The 17,678-nt window shown below is 37.6% G+C and overlaps 1 protein-coding gene and 1 long non-coding RNA gene across 2 annotated transcripts in view; one reads left to right on the forward strand and one right to left on the reverse strand.

Annotated features, from left to right (window-relative positions):
• LOC121381932 (glycoprotein-N-acetylgalactosamine 3-beta-galactosyltransferase 1-like) overlaps window positions 1-1,960 on the forward strand; it is a 28,139-nt gene extending 26,179 nt beyond the window's left edge. The window contains exons 2-3 of the mRNA XM_041511357.1: window positions 1-173; window positions 1,459-1,960. The exon at window positions 1-173 is cut by the window's left edge and continues 480 nt beyond it. Of these exons, the coding sequence (XP_041367291.1) occupies window positions 1-173; window positions 1,459-1,569 (284 nt within the window). The 3' untranslated portion in view covers window positions 1,570-1,960. The remainder of the gene's footprint in view (window positions 174-1,458) is intronic.
• Window positions 1,134-17,465, reverse strand: LOC121381933. The gene is made up of 2 exons (XR_005959092.1): window positions 17,372-17,465; window positions 1,134-1,621 (listed from the first exon to the last, which is right to left on the reverse strand). It is a non-coding gene; the product is annotated as an uncharacterized LOC121381933 (long non-coding RNA).
• Window positions 17,466-17,678: the final 213 nt, after the last annotated feature.

Consider the following 17,678-nt stretch of genomic DNA (forward strand, 5'->3'; position numbering starts at 1 on the left):
GGAAAAGAGGCTCCGAGGACGTTGCTTTGGGTAAATGGATGCTTTGGTTGAACGTTGCGGTTGGTTCCACAAAAGATGTTGTCGGCAAGGAGAGGTTTAACTGGCATAATGGTTTTTCCATCTTTGCAGGAAAAATACCAGAATGGGTTAAAAGATATGTTGGAAATAATAGGGTAAGTTTGAGACGACAAATATGTTTTCGCTTATTAGTAGAGCGTGTTCACACGTAAATGTCGGTAATTACCTGTAATATTAAATACTCTATTTATAGAACTAAATTCTGCATTTTGTAGTATCACTGAGTAGAACATTACATAATGCTTTTAGGAACAATTTCTCGTTTATGAGTCAAATATATGGGAGTTTTGAACTTTGTCCTTTCGTCTTTTAAATTCAAAACCATGCTGCTGAAGATGCCACATCTATATTGATTAAAAGCTCGAAACGCTAATACAAGGTCAGTTGGGTTGAGTTTGAACATGATTCGATCAAAATCATATCGACAACGAGATAAGGAAAATTCCACTTGATCCGTTGTTAAATCGAGTTTGACCTATGGATCACGAATGAACCGTAGTATAAATTCGGTATTTTAGTGTCAAGACAATAGCTTTAGCTGTACAACTATACGTCATAACCGTAAATGAAATGTGTTGAGTGCGTCGTTAAATAAAACATTTCCCTCATTAACCTACTCCAGAGAAGCGACAGGTTCCAGGTTCGACCATTCACAAGCTGGCGTCTGAACACGAATGTTTGTATGGGGATCGAGTAAATCTCCCACGGAAAATATATTGAACCCTATTCGATTTGAGCGGGGCGGGTGGTCCCGACCCGCCTCCCAGCCACACACTCCATACCATGTTACCCAGGCAGTCTATTTTGGCCAGTGTCTCCACGTCCCATTTCTACTAGTATACCACGGCTGATATATCAAAAGCTGTGGTATACACTAACCTCACTACGGTGATATGCATATAGTAGATCCCTTATAACTAATCAGAGTAGCCCATGTTGAAGCTGGGATAACCTGTTACGACAATCTATTTAACGAATGCATTTATTTAAATATTGTATTTTTAATTGTTTTATGTTGTGTTGTTTTGTTTTTTCAGAAAAAAAACTACGAGGCGAGTGTTTTATTTATTTAGTTATGTATCTAGTTAACAGTGATAAATAATTGTTACAAATATATATCTTATCCGACATCTGACGGCGACTTCGTTACTCACGAGTCAATCGGACCATCTCGCCCAAGCCGGTTTTACAGAAATATGCGAGGTTATCGACAACGGCCGAATGCATGGTTCGATCTATCCAATGGGTCAAACAGACTTTGATGCACCGACAGTGTTCGAGCGAATGAGATTCTACTGTATTTAGTTATTTATGGATGGGTTTTGTTTACCAATCACCGACTGATTGATTGATTAATTGATTGATTCATTTGTTTTGCAGACCGCCTACGAGCCGAGTAATGTTGCCATTTCGTTTCACTATATCAACTCTGGCTGGATGAAGGTGATCGACTTCATCGTGTACCATCTGACAGTTCACGGAGTTCTCTAGCCCATGGTCGTCGGTACTGAGAGGCATTTACACACAACACAATGCACTCCATCTGTTGCGAAAACAAAATCAAAAACACTTTCAAATACCTCAAGAGCTAGCCCTAAAAAGAAACTAAACAACAAAGCAACCCCCCTCATCAACCCCCCCCCAAAAAAAAACTATTAAAAAAACCCGCACCCCCCCAAGAACCCCACCCCACCCCCCACCCAAAAAAAAAAAAAGGATACAACAACAACAAAAACGAGCAAAAAACAAACAACAACGACAACATGAAACAAATACTAATAACCCGCCACGTCGTGGAATTACCACAACATGAGCGCTTTGTTGCCAACTTATGTTTAATAAAAAATAAATCAATAAAAATGCCGATATAATCAACAAAAAATTAAATCTATTGGTGTTTATCATATTTAAGAGTTTTACACTTGTCGCATATAGTTTTCTGTTTACGTTTAATATCAAGCATTTACAGTGTACCAGCTCTAAATTAATTATTGCAGTATGCAGTTTTCAACTAATAACAAGTTCGGTATTATTTTATTATGGCATTCGCCATTCACTCTTCCGATCCACCCTATACGGTGAATGTAAATACATTCAAGATGACCACCTACCTGGTGATATATTTTGTAAATTGATATCCAGGGGAAGATCCAGAATTTGGAAGGGGAGGGGGGGGGAGATCCGAAAATTATAAAAATGACAATTTGAGTTTGTCGAAGGCAACGATATTTGCAAGGAGTGGTCGGGGCATGATATTTGCAAGGGGTGGTCGGGGCATTATCACCGAAAACGTTTAATGGCAATATATTGTTGTATTTCATCTTGTGGACGACGAATTAAAACAAAAGAAACAACACCCCCCCCCCTCCCCCAGTAATTAAAAATTGCACTTCAAACGGTTTGGAGGGGTGTCACGGAAATACTGTACTCCCCCAACCCACCCCATCCCCGCCTCCACACGATCCGCCAGTGATATCCATTATTTCAAGAACTAACTTCATTAGATATTTATCGCTAAAACTAACATAAAACGGACAACTTTACTGTAATTATTTCTGGGGGGTTTTCCCCTTAGAGAAGGTTGTGTTTTATCAATACTGAATAAAGGGTAACAACTCGTGTAGTAGTGTTTATCAACTCCAGTTATGTCCCTTCGGTCTACTGCGATCTGTACGTTCGTCTTCTTTAACGACAGTTACGCTACCAACACTGATTAAGCTATGGTCCCACAGAGCCTGCGTTGGTATACGATGGGCTACGATGGTAGTATCGTGGAACATCGTAGAGCATCGTGGAGCCCATCCTGCGTCGACGTACGATTTTGTGGCCTCCGAGAGCCATCGTAGGTTGGAAAATCATCTTTTGAAAATGTTCAAAAGATGGTCTACGATGGTCAACGTCGTAGACCATCGTAAGACCGTCGTACAACCGACGTACGGCCGTCGGACGATGTCGTAGACTATCGTATGACCACGTAGATAACTTTCACTTGTCCACAGGTAAATACCTGACACGTACGATATCGTACAGCATCGTTGGAAATCGTACGACGATCCTGCGAGGACGCAGGATCATCCTAGGTCCTCGTAGCCACTTTGGGAGTAGCTACTCCCCTTGCCCTTGTCCTTGCCCTTGCTCTTGGTCTTGCCACCTTTTGCTATCTTCAAATAGTTGTGTACTGAACTAAAAGTGGAATTGAACTTAATTATATACCATACTGTGATGACGCAGGACGTAGTAGGCCGTCGTACGATGTCGTAGACCATCGTACGACCACGTGAGACAATCGTGGGCCTATCGCGATATGCTCGTGTGACATCGTCGTATAATTGCAATAGCATAATATGTTATTGTCTACCATGGCGGGCCATCGTAGGTTTAGGCCATCGTAGCCCATCGTATACCAACGCAGGCTCTGTGGGACCATAGCTTTACTTGATCATCGGCTATTGGATTTCCACCATTTGGTAATTGCGACACATAGGTCTTCAATGGAAACCCTCTTCATATTCCATTAGCAGCAAAGGATCTTTATATCCACTTTCCCACAGCACGCGTCACGGCCTTTGATAAATCAGTCCTAAGGCTTGGGATGAACACAACAATGACAGAATGGCTCCACCGATGGGATTCGATCCTTCAACCCAAACACCTCAGTCGAACGCACTACCGACTGAGCTAGATCCTGCCCCTTGACAAATTGAAGTCTGAACTTACGTGTTCAAAGTAAGGTTAGGAATGTTTAGCATTCACATATCACTTTACTTACGGAAGCTGTAAAAAGGCGTTTGCAGTGAGGCATGTTCGCAGTCAATCGCTAGACTGGTTTTTGCGCCTGACGTTAAATGAATGTGATAGAAGACGGCAGTATCAGTCAAAGTAGTCGCGAGCGCATGTCTTTGTACAGAACCAAACTGCTTGGTCAGGACAACTTGCCTCTGTATATAAAGCACCTGGCATTGAGTTATGGTTGCAGACTCAAACAACTTTGATTTCACTTTTCCCGAAAAATACTTTCCCTTTGATGACGAAACGTCATAAAGTGTGTTTTATTTAACGACGCCATTAGTGCGCATTGATTAATTAATCATCGGCTATTGGATTTGGCAAATCTGAACTTTACACAAAGGGATCCGTTTTTTAATATGCATTTTGTTTCTAAGACAGGGCAATTTTGGGGAGGTGGTTGGGACAGGAAAAATAATTCCGTCGAGGAGGTTTGATCTTGCGACTAAACGACCTCAGGTAAACGCTTGAACGACTGAGATAAATTCCTCCTCCTGATCAATCCCATAAAATAATCATAACTATAATGTGAACATTAATGACATTTCCCATATATCGACGGATAAACAGGCAGATATCCCTATATGCACGGACAGACTGGCAGATATATGTACGTGCAGGCAGGAAGGCACACTCGCACGCACACACACATACACTAAAAACCTTGTTGACTCCCAAATATGATCTGTAACATTAATTTTGTATACTTTCAAAACTGGTTATCTTTTGTGTTCATATTCTTTCCTTTCCCAGTCTGCTAAAAAGCCTCGACAGCAACTCCCCCCCCCCCCCCCCCCCCCCCCCCCCCCCCCCCCCCCCCCCCAGTGCTGTAGCAAAACCTCAAATTCGGGCAAAACTAATAGAGATATTCGGAAAAAATGTGCTAACCTGAGACCTTTTTACCATGTATTTCCATCATTTAACCCTAAACATTTGTGCTGTAATCCATGTAAAAATGCGTTGTGATTCGTTTGCATCGCTATATAGCTGTTTGGTAGTAACGCTAATATTAATAAATGTTGTTATCCAGATTCGGGCATTTTCATTTAATTCGGCCAAAAGCCAGCCTGCCCCCTACAAAAATGGGAGCCCGTACGCCTATGAATAGAACGGGTTCTCGTTGGCACTAACAATATATATCATTGCTAACATATATTACATAAGAATTTATTTTCACTCCAAAACTGAGAACAGTTCCGTCTCAGTTGTTTTGCTATATGACCGTATCTGGCTGTAGTACCGGTCCGAACCACCTGTTCAGGAACCCATTCACGCCGACCGCCTCTTCCACTATACACCCATGTCCCAAAAAGTCAATACATAATTTGACAAAATGACATGGGAAAAATCCAGCTACAATCCTTACCATAAAAAATGTAAATTGTTTTAATTCTTTCCCAATTACTAGAAGTGAATATGTGAACCACAACATACGTCACACTTAGGAACTATAGTGGACCGTAATGAATGAACTCTCACGCTGAAGTGAACTGTGTAGTGAGACCTAATAATCACATCCATGTATAAATAGGTATGCATATGAAACTCTTGTTCCTATTGCTTAAATAACCACCGACACATGAACCTAACACGTTATCAGTTGCTTCCAAAATACTGGCTATTATTTAATATCGCTGTCCCCTTGTAAATGTAATTGTGATATTAATTTTAAAGTCATCGATTATTAATCATCGTTTGCCTGTTATAGGCCTGTACCCAGAAACCGCTGTGCTACTGCCATTAAAACAGAACTTTCTAGAATCGAGAATAGGTGTTAAATGGAAAATATTTTCGAAGCCTTTGGAGTTAATCTATTATAAATGTTTCTTAATTTCCTATCCCAGTTCGCCAATTTATAGGTGGCATATTTCATTTCGCTAATAATTATGGATGGCATATTTCCAAGAAGAAGACCTCTTGAGGGTGAGGCGGAGGTGTTTGATCACATCCTTCGGCACTAGCCTGCGACGAGCACATTTTGCCATATATTGCGCATCCCATCAGACCATATCAGACGAACATTTTGTTCGTCTGTAGAAATGATCGATCAACGGCTTTTCCTATTACAGCTACAGGCACGGTCCTGTTAGACCACTGATGCCGATGGATTGTCCATGATATTCGATTTGTACGTTTGTCTGCAGCATTCCCTCGTGGGTCCGATGTACGGCAACCGATACTCGCACTCGTCGCTAATCTATCTGGTAAATTTCATATTTCCTCTCCAGAGACCCTCATGTTCACAACACTGGTGGTATGTGTTATTGCCTTTAACACCGGGTCAGACACAATTGAATTGTTCATATATTTTACTTGCATGTCAGTGCCCACTTATTGAAGACGTGTTCTTTAACTTTTGAAATGGATTGCATGTCTGCAACGCTAGAATGGGTTATTATTTATTATTATTATTTATTATTCTACCGCCGAGATGAAGAAACCGGTACTGATCACATTTTAGCGTCCGTGTTAGTATAGCACTGACTTCCGCTTGACGACGTCGGTAATCAGTTTGAGAAAGTTCGTATTACATTCCAGTATGTGTTATTGACCCGACACTGGGTCAGTTGGAATTACTCTTGGGCACATAATTACCTGAGTGTAAGTTTATTGGCGATGTCCGATCGCTGGCGTCTGTAATGCATTCTGGGAAGGGCAGTTTCGCCACAAATCAATTTGTTCGTTCGGCCAATGGGAATAACTGGCGGGACTAATGACTACGTATGTACCTGTATGTCAGATCACTGGAGACTGCCGGTTAGGTCTGGACCCACTTCCGGTCTGTAATCGATCTTCAAAATGTAATATTCAGTCACAGGAGACTGAAGGTGCCGAACACCGCTAGCGTCAGTATATTTTACTGCTAGGCCACTTTGTCATGTGTCATTAACACTGGAGCCGTAATTATTATTTACTATATGTTACGTTAGACAAAATCAATTCTCATTTGCGACAACTGAACATCTTCCAATAAAACTGTTACACCTACGCTATGTAACGACCGTACCCAACCATTGAGCCATTTCGCATATATAAATAGAGGCAAATCATCTTCTGAATGGTTTTTTAAGCCGTACTGTCATGTACGCATCACTTCAAAGGTTTTACTACTGCAAAGAATTAAATGAAATATAGAGTACATTTACATTAACCAACATCACACGTATTGGCGTAGCCAAAATTTCATATTGGGAGCCACCCTCATTGTGTTAAGCGGGGTGGTGGGAGCACCTACACTGTGTATTAGTAGTGGCGTAGCCGGGGAGGGGCTACTCCACAATAATGGGTTGCCCCCACCCCACCCCAATATAAAATCCTGGCTATCCCACTGATAAGTAGCATCAGTGCGACAGCCAAAAATGTGCTCAGACAAGTGAAAATCTGCTAAATATATCTCACTTGTTATCTAGTGGACAAGAAAATACTTTAAAAGCAGTAACATAATGTTGAGTAGTCGAAAATATTGCTGTGGGCTTGAATAAACAAACCATTTGTCTGAGTCCTATTTCACAAAACATCGTAAACCAAGTTTTGCACGGAAACTTAAATCTACGACTAAACCACAATTCTTATTACTATTATAGTACAACAAATATATAGTTAGAACTACACATATTTCATTTCATTTTGTCTTTAAACTGCTCCACCTTCTATAATGATACGTCAACTTGACGCCAATCACATGTAAACGTATACCCGGTACAAGGGGTCCAACCTAAACCGTATGACACGTGCTTGAACTTCGTATACCACTACCAAAATGGCGGATAAAGCTCGCTTCGACACACGACGGTGAGTACATTTTGTCTTTCAGCTGCATGCTAAATGCCTTTCTGATTAAAATAATATTGCTATACGGCTCTAGGATGAATACTCTATCCATCTGTTTACTTAATTCCTGATTTTGTTCAAACCACAAAAAAGCTATAGAAGAAAAACCTCGTTATTTTGACGGCCAAAACAAACATGATCAAAGTTTTTTGTGTTATTTTAAGGGAACGAGTTATATTTATATACTTAAAAAATGTCATGATGAAAGTTTGTATACCTTGGAACTAAATTAAGCAAATACGTTTTGGAAAGTAATTTTATAATTATCCATCCAAAAAAATGCTTATAGTTTAGGCATATGTTCGTCTGCTCCCCCGGGTTTAGGACACCTACATGTAATCGTATGTTCCAAATTTCTTTTTTTTTCAGAACAGTTTGTGAAGACTGCGATCAACTATACTGTGGAAGGTCTGCCGTCCGCAGACATGTGGTTGTTCATCACGACAGACCAGGCGGGCACCAGTGCACTGACTGTGGACGAGTGTTTTGAACTCGAAGTCATCTCAAAGGACACCGCGTTTCCAGATTCATTGGGATGAATGATCTAGTTTTTATATAGTGTTTAATAAATCGACATTATAATGCAATGTAGTATTAGTTTGTTATTAGTCCCCCACTGGACATCTAAAACACCAATCCTAGTATGTGGATACATGCAGTGTATCTCGAATAGGTCACTGTGACCTTGACTCTTACCCTTGACCTACATCTGGGGGTTTTCAGATGTGTTTAGATAAAATTTAATGGCAATGTGACGTACGTTGTATTGTGTACATAAAGGTTCCACAACGAATGACGGTTGTATTTATTTCACTCTCGTTAGTTAAGACGTGGGTTATAGTCTTAGGTGACATTTTGAAAATTAACTAACGTGAGTGGACATATGTAAGATAGTCAAACTTCACGAATTGAGAAACTTATTTCATAAATGAGGGGATTTATATTACATTTCTGTTGCCATTCTACTACATTTTGTTTTTAATTTCTCAAGCTGATCAGAGAAAAATTAGGAATTACAATTTTTACGTCACATTAAAAATATTGCATCACAATGCGTTTTTATCCAATCCAAAGCCTCTGAGATGTTTCTCATCTGGAGTGTGATAACCTATAATTTATGTTTCATTACTGCTGCCAGTGGTATCACAGTGTCAGTGATGTAACACGAGCAGTTATAGGATAAATAGACTATGCAGGCTGCCTTTGAATATAAATGTACAAGCAATCAAATCATAAGCAATTATATATAAGCATTTACAGGTCTGGAACAATACATGGGTTAGTTTTTATTTAGAAATAAGGACGCATTTGAATAGTTGAAACTTAGTTTATGTGTATAATTTAATTGCATGTAACATCTGAACACATGAGCATATTGTCCTTGATTTCAAGTCATAATGAAGGAAGTATCTTCCCGTCATCCACCTTGTAGTTGGCACGTGCAGGTTGAACGCCTTGAGGTGGTTCAGGATATATACCGGTGAGAAAACCCTCTCATGAATCTGATAAACTGACCTAAAAAACACCCCGTTCCCTGTTCTAAATATGTCCTTGTTGGCGTCAGAATACCCCATGCAGGATGAATTACCGTGACAATGCCGTTTTAGAGTATCTTTAAATAATACATAGGAATTTTTTTTTTTTTGTTTGTTTTTTTGTGTGGAAAAAAACGCCATTTTGAACACTGCTTCTGAAACGTGACATTGTTTCTGTTATATCATCAGTATACATGTCTGCGTCAAGGGACGGTTCATCTAACACTTGAAATTTATGATTATCATCACTGTCATTTACACTATGAGTTGCGAATGACAACCTCTTCCTAAATCGCTTTTCTCCTTGGTGTTGGAAATTCCTTGTTGGATGTCGGATATACATCTATAGGTGTTGATATGGAAGATGCTCTCTTAAATGGACTGAGGAATCACAATTTGCAAAGTCTGAGGTACGACGATTACACAGCCTTTTGCCAGAACTGGATCTCTTAGGTGTCAAGGCGGGAAACAACTTTCCTCTTTCGTGATTAGTAAATGCCTAACTTAACTGGACTCTTTTTGTATCTCCCTATTACTGAAAGAAAAAAACCCCCACCTTAACTTGAAATATATAATATTTTAGGGTAACAAATTAAAATATAATTTTTTGAAGTAAACGAAATCTTGCCTTAAATCCGGGGGAGCAGACGAAAATGTGCCTAAACTATAAGAAATGTCTTGGATGAACAATTATAAAATGACTTTCCAAAACATATTTGCTTAATTTAGCTCCCAGGGTGTACAAACTCTCACCATGACACTTTCTAAGTATATAAATATAACTTGATTCGTTAAAATAACACCAAACATTTTGATCATGTTTGTTTTGATGTCAAAACAACAAGGTTTTTCTTCAATAGCTTTTTTTCGGTTGAACAAAATCGAAAATTACGTAAACAGATGGATAGAGTATTCATTCTAGAGCCGTATCGCAATATTATTTTAATCAGAAAGGCATTTAGCATGCAGCTGTAAGACAAAATGTACTCACCGTCGTGTGTCGAAGCGAGCTTTATCCGCCATTTTGGCAGTGGTATACGAAGTTCAAGACGTAAACTTACGATGTTCTGTGAAATTGGCCCCAACACGTCGATTTCTAGATGTACTTCTAGCATTGTCACTGTCAAAGGTTTAAGTTTGTTTTGTTTAACGACACCACTAGAGCACATTGATTTATTAACCATCGGCTATTGGATATCAAACATTTGGTAATTTTGACATATAGTATTAGAGGAAACCCACTACTTCTTTTTCAATCAGCAACAACGGATCTTTTATATGCACCATCACACAGACAGAATAGCACATACCACGGCCTTTGATATACCAGTCGTCAGTCGTGGTGCACTGGCTTGAACGAGAAATAGCCTAATGGGTCCACCGACGGGGACTGTCAAATGATATTGTTAAACGCGCTCTCTCACAGATGGTTGACCTAATTAGTGACTCAACAAGGTATTATATGACAATATATACATTTGATTTGTACCTAAAAGTACTTTATTGAACCATCTACATAACCACCATATCACACTTATTATTGATATTTTATTATATAAAAAAATTGAATTATGGGTACGGTCCATAATTCTGAGAAAATAACGGCTATTTGGAGAGCAGAGGTGTGACGTATTATTTTGAGTCACGTGGCGGGCATTCCCCGAATAACCCAGTGTCAAAACGATTTACCAAGCTCGTATAACGAGAACGTTTGACCGACCTCTGCGACGTAGGGTAAATAGAATTTTTTTTTTTTAAATAAGTTATTAAAATATAATAAAAACATGTACTGAATGAAAATTTGCTTATACATTTTTAATTTATTTTAGTAACAGAAGCATGTTAAACGTCGACAATCCCGACTAGTTAGGCCTTGTATCTATAGGTCAATTTATAGTTAGTCGAACGCGAAAAACTCTAAACATCTGGATCACAACACCTTCATTTTCCACCTTGTCAAATTCATTTTATGCAAAATATGCCATAACAGCTGACTTGGGATAGGAATTGTTACATTTTTAAAGAATACTCTGAACTAGACGGTGTTTATATACGATGTGACTATATATACGAAGGCCGTGTATATAGCCCCACTAACGAGGGCTGGCTATATTCACAGCAAAAATGTATATAAGCGGTAAATAAGTACATGTATTTGATTGATCCATATTACCGAACCATCTGGAACATGAGGAATACATACTAAGTACTGTACGAACAGTGCATTTTCTGAACAGGGGAGGGTGGTGGGGGAGTATATGAATTTAGCGGACCCTTTTGTGTACGTTTTCCATAAATATATGAATAGCGTCATATTGTCCCTACAGTACTAACAAAATATTAATAATAATAAATAAATAAATAATAATAATAATAATAATAATGATGAATAAATAAATAAATAAATAAATAAATAAATAAATAAATAAATAAATAACATTTACAAATTATCAGCTTCTGAGGTAGATTAACTGAAAGAGAAATTAACTACGGACAGTACACAAACTAACAACAGAGCTTGAACTTAATAATTTTTCATTGATTGCAATTTTGAGGCTGCTTACATAAATTTTGTAAAAAAAATAATAATAATTACCGCAAATAAATATAACCAAAAGGTTATTTTGCTGTATTTAGTCACATTTCAAAGGCTCAACATTGCAAGGGGCAATACAACTCAAAATACTTTTTTTTTTTAATAGGCTACTAGTAAAGCAATCAAAACCTTACTTGCAAAATCATGCCAGTGATTTGAAAAGAATTTGAAAAAATCGGGATTATGCCGAGGGTATACGAAATGATTCGGGTGAATTACGAAGTATGCCGGAAACTAATTTCTATATAAAATTTTATATAAAATTCGTTTCAAGACGAATAAAAACCCGTGATGGTATAGCCATAAAATCTGTTTATACCAGTATACAATCCAGAGTTTATTACTGCACTTTTCCCCCTGTTTTTTCAGTGTTGAAATAGACCAACAAGTTCGACTATTGCATAAATAGTCTCGCTCGATACTTTTAGAATGTGTATGCTTCCGAATAACGCTATAAAAAGAAGTGTAATTGGTCGATATTTACATTGTTATTTATAGATGAAATATCACCTGGACATGGGAGTCCACGCAATACTGTTAGATCTACTGGTATATACCAGTAGAGTCCAATTTTAATCAGATTGCTAGTAAAGCTGAGACCACTCCCAGGTCCCCTTCTAAATTTATGTAACGTTTCTGTAACAACCGCCCCCATCCACCCCACCCCACCGCGACGTGATTTTACCAACATTAAAATACATGTAATAATAATAATAATAATACACAATTATTATTCCTATTACTATTATTATTATTATTATTATTATTATTAGCCTACTACTACCTTTTTGGGGTGGAAGGGTGGTGTTTTATCTGGAGGAGTTTTGGCTATAAAAATGCAAGATTAACAAGCGTGCACACACGCACAAACGGCAGGCTGAACTTGTCCCTGCACGTAGAACTGGATTCAACTGGGTTAAGTAATAATTAGCCAACCTTTGGACGACAAAACATGCAACAATACACTGGTGTTTTTTTTACGCTATACATTAAAACCGAAATACCACTTTGCGAACCAGTCAAAATAATTTGCACGCGCGCCTAATAATAATAATAATAAATAATAATAATAATAAATGGTAAGTTCATGTTCCGACTGTTTATTATTTTATTTCAGCGTATTCGCGGTTATTTTCGTCATGAAATAATATTTTTTTTTATTATTTGCCATGTATATAGCCGATCCTCATTTGCCAAATCTCTATACACAGCGATCGTTTATATAAAATCCAAAAATACATTATACGGTTGTCGTATATATAGCCTCATCACTACGAGTCTTTTTCCGTATTTTTGTTTGTCTCATCACAAGAAGAGTTCCAAATTTTAAAAATGAAGCGTATCATAGAATTCCCTCGATCGCAGTTCAATTAAAATGTTTTGAATCATACAATAACTAGGTTTGGTATTCCAAAGGAATGTAAGTTTCTTTTATAATGCACATTTAGAGAAGAAACAAGGCCCACGAAATCCGTGATTGAGCTCCTTTAACTTGTCCTGGTGCCACATAAGGTACACACTACTTTGGTTAGCGACACCACAAGAGCTCATTGATTAATAAGTCCTTTAAATATAGCATTTATTTATTTATTTTGTTTAGGACGTAATATCTTTGTCTAATGACTGATTTGGTAAAAGATATGACATGCATGTTAACTACTGTATTTTGGAATAATGTTCCATTTTAAAAGTTACACCTCTCTCTCTCTCTCGTTTCCATCAGTGCACCACAACTGGTCAAAGGCCGTGGTATGTGCTTTTCTGTCTGTGGGAAAGTGTATATTACAGATCCCTTGTTGTGTTAGGAAAATGTAGCTGGTTTCCTCTGATGACTAGTGTCAGAATTACCAAATGTTTGACATCCTGTAGTTAATAATCAATGTGCTCTAGTGGTATCGTGAAACAAAACAGACATTCATCAGCCCTTGCTAATACTGTACGTTCATGTAATTAATGTTTTAGAACAGCTAACAACGAGCAAACAGGTATTCGTGTTCTGTACTGCCATTCTGCAAATGTCTGTAAACAAACCTGCAATCACGGCTGTAAAATGCACCGCTAACAGACGCATGCGAGCATCGATCTATCGATTATCACTTCATATATTTGCATTTTGCAGACAATTTAAACACGCTGTGTATTGACTGGAGTGGTCGTTATTGAAATTATCATTTGTGGTTTTTGACGGGATACAAACAGACCCACAATCTATTGCATTACCAAAGTAGCTATTTCCATTTCTTAATAAAGGGGGCTTAATCTACAATGAATTACATTAATCAGGATCAAAATATACGCTTTGAAATCCATAATGAGGTTGCGGTTTGGAAACGAGAACGTGTGTCATGCTAATATAGACGTAAAGAAAGCCAAATTAGTGTCTTAGATTGTTCGAAAGCAAAATTAGTGTCTTAGTTTGTTCGGATTTTGAGAGGGACGGTGTGCGGTGGGTGTGTCAGAGGGGAGGCGGAGGCGGCGGCGTGAGGCTGATAGAAAAAGACTTGCAACTTGGGGTAGGGAAGAGGTCAGGCCTTTTGTTAGACATATGGAATTAAATGCATTTTTCAAGTGATTTTAGGTCTCGAAATCGTCTTATTTTGGGATAAAAGTCCAGTAGACCACGTGTGACGTGGTGGACACAGTGATTTGACGTATCTATGCTGCTGTAATACGTATGAATGAAACATTAAATTTATATATTTAAGTCAATGCAAAGCAAACTTCCACATCGCAGGAGCGTTTACAGTAATACACACATGAATATTCTCTAGGCCAGTCTATATATGAGTCTAAATGAAGTCAAAAGGTATCTTGTAGCAGGGTTGAAAATTAACATGAAAACAATGGTCGCCAGCAGGGCCAGTTGAAGAAACATCTTACTGGCCCTTCTCAAATTCAGCTAGCCCTCCAATTATCATATTGAAATTTAACTCCACAGCCAAAATAAAAACTAGAATGTTCTTTGTTGATTAATAATCATGTATACTCACCGTATATAGTACGTTTGTCTAAAAAGGAAACCGATGAATTGGCATGTAACTTCATAATGAATAAAGTTAAAATTCATATAAAAACATGTTGTTATGTTTTAAAGGGACATTCCTGAGTTTGTTGCATTGTAAGATGTTTCCGACTAATAAAATAGTTCTACGATTAAACTTACATATTAAATATATTTTCTTGTTTAGAATATCAGTGTCTGTATATTCAATGTGTTTCTGGTCGTCTTAATATTTGTAAGAAGCCCAAACTGGATTTTGTCTTCAAATAATTTCGTACGTACGAAAAAATATGTTTTAGGAAATAAAATGAAAACTAACCTAGTACAAATATTAGAACGATCAGAAACACGTTTAATATATAGCCACTAATATTTTAAACAAGAAAATATATTTAATATGTAAGTTTAATCGTAGAAATATTTTAGTAGTCGATAACATCTTAAAACATTGCAGCAAACTCAGGAATGCCCCTTTAAACCCATACCAACTCAAAACAAAATAAAACATTTGAAATAGAAATCCAGTATAAATAAAAATGTGTCTTTACAAATTACCATTAAATCATACAAATTAAATCTTATTTTTAATACATAGGTGAAGACGAAATGCTAGGACAGCCAAGATATGCAGTTTGATTTGCATTGTCTCTTAAGTAAAAGATAATGCAGTACAAAAAGACTAAAGGTAGAACTGCGCGAGCTTTAGTAAACTAGTCTGGGAGTGGCAGTCCTCTTTGTGGCGATGCAAGAGGGATGAAATAATCTTTGGAGTGATGCAATCTCCAGTAAAGGATTTCTCGGGAGTGGCTGTCATCCTATAGACGAGACACTAGATAGAACTCGTCCACTGTTTTGCCAAATGCCCATTCGACTCTTCATTGGAGAGACACGGCCCTGGTCGTGTATTACGGTCCTGTCGTTCAGATTATTTTGGATGTTCCATCAATTGCAGAAAAACCTGAAGATTTAACCTATGCAGTTTGGTGGTAATTTGTAAAGTTTTTTTATTATTATTATTATTTTCAGTGAACGTCCCCCACCCCCACCAAAAAAAACAACAACAACAACAACACACAAAAAACCCACGTTATTTGAGATGGTATATGGGTTCAAAACTTAATAAATGAATGTTTTTATATTAATTTATAATAATTATTATTCATCGGTTCCCATTTGATGCAAACGGACAATAAAATGTAATAATACGTGTGTGCGTGTGTGCGTGCGTGTATGTGTGTTTAATTTGGATATTGTAAATGCTACAGTAGTAGACTACTAATAAAATAAATATCGAAAGAAAAATAAATCTGTGCACCCCCCCCCCCCCCAAAAAAAAAAAAAAAAAACAAAAACAAAAACACCCCCACAAACATTTTACCAAAAAATACGATGTATTCTGTATAAAGGTGTACTTGTTGTTTCTTACAGTAATCTTTGTCAAGAAGTAGGTATACTAGATAATTATGGCGTATCGAGTACATTCCAATAAGCCGATTACTTCCAGATTAATACATGCAGTGTCTGCAATACGTTTTGATCTTTATTTTTTGAAAGACCCGACCCAAAACCAGAGAATCTGAATCTTAGCACTGTCAAAATATAGAGTATGTTCTGTCTCCTGCTGTCTGATATGTAGTTCGCCAGATCCGGCGTGTTTTGTCACATTTGATTCAGTTTCATTGCATTTACACAACAAAAACCTGATACTATACTCGCTAGACCCTAAACTCGATGGTCGCCCAACGGACTACCTTTATTAAATGTTTAGTCGCCCTTAGCCAATAAAGGTCGTCACGGGCGACTGCGCGACCGCTAATTTTCAATCCTGTTGTAGGTATTAATCATTGGATGTGACTCGTATCTTAGGGCCGAATGAGCATCAAGGAGTTTAATGAGGTAATACCCCACACTTTTCACCACCTCAGATCTAAACTAACTCAAAAGGTGATTAAAAATGGGAAGCATATTGATTATTATTGCTACTGTAGTGGTTTTCTTCCTTCTTTGTTTATATTTTCTTTTCTTTTCTTTTTTACTTTCTTTTTCTTTATTTTTATTTCTTCTCTCTTTCTTTCTTTCTTTCCTTCTTTCTTTCAGTCTCTGGGGGCCGTAAACAAGGCTTCCCACAAAAAATATGACCGCCGTCATTAGCCGAAACAATATACACGGCGGCCGTATATATAGCCACATTTGTTTTAAGTAGAAACAATGGCAGCTTCCATTGTTTTTATGGAATTCATCTTTGTAACACGACAGGATCTGACAAGAAGAAGATCCTTGCGGCATCGGGTAAGTATAAAGAAGGTTGTCGGCAGTGCAACTCAAAAGAGAAGACGTGGTCAGAACGAATGGAAACTATTAAAAAGGCTTTGCGTGTTATATTATTAATGTTTTATATTAATAAAGCCCACAATTTTATGGATTGAAGATAGGAAAACAAAATATCTCTCACTACCACCCTTGCTTTCCACCCCTTGTACAGAGTGTGGAATACATTTACTGAAATGCTGAACATTAATTATTATTTAAGTGGTTAATGCTTACCTTTTAGGTAAATGGTAAATCCTGAAACAAAACTGCATCCCACTCTTCCAGTGATACACACTCAAAGAATAAGATGACACGTTGCTAAGAAAAGATCACGTGTAACGCATTATGACGTCATAATGGTATTACGTTTCTTAACGCAAGCGTTCGAGGCGGGCGTTTACTTCATTTATGCAACGGCATTTTCAAAATTGCTAACTAAAACAATATTTAATTTAAAATATTAACATTTGAAGAACTATACACTAAATGTTTGTTCTGTTTTATTTATTTGTTCTTGATTCTTTTAGTGAATAGTATATTT

Source organism: Gigantopelta aegis, chromosome 9, assembly GCF_016097555.1.
Source record: "Gigantopelta aegis isolate Gae_Host chromosome 9, Gae_host_genome, whole genome shotgun sequence".
Taxonomy (NCBI): Eukaryota; Metazoa; Mollusca; class Gastropoda; order Neomphalida; family Peltospiridae; genus Gigantopelta; species Gigantopelta aegis.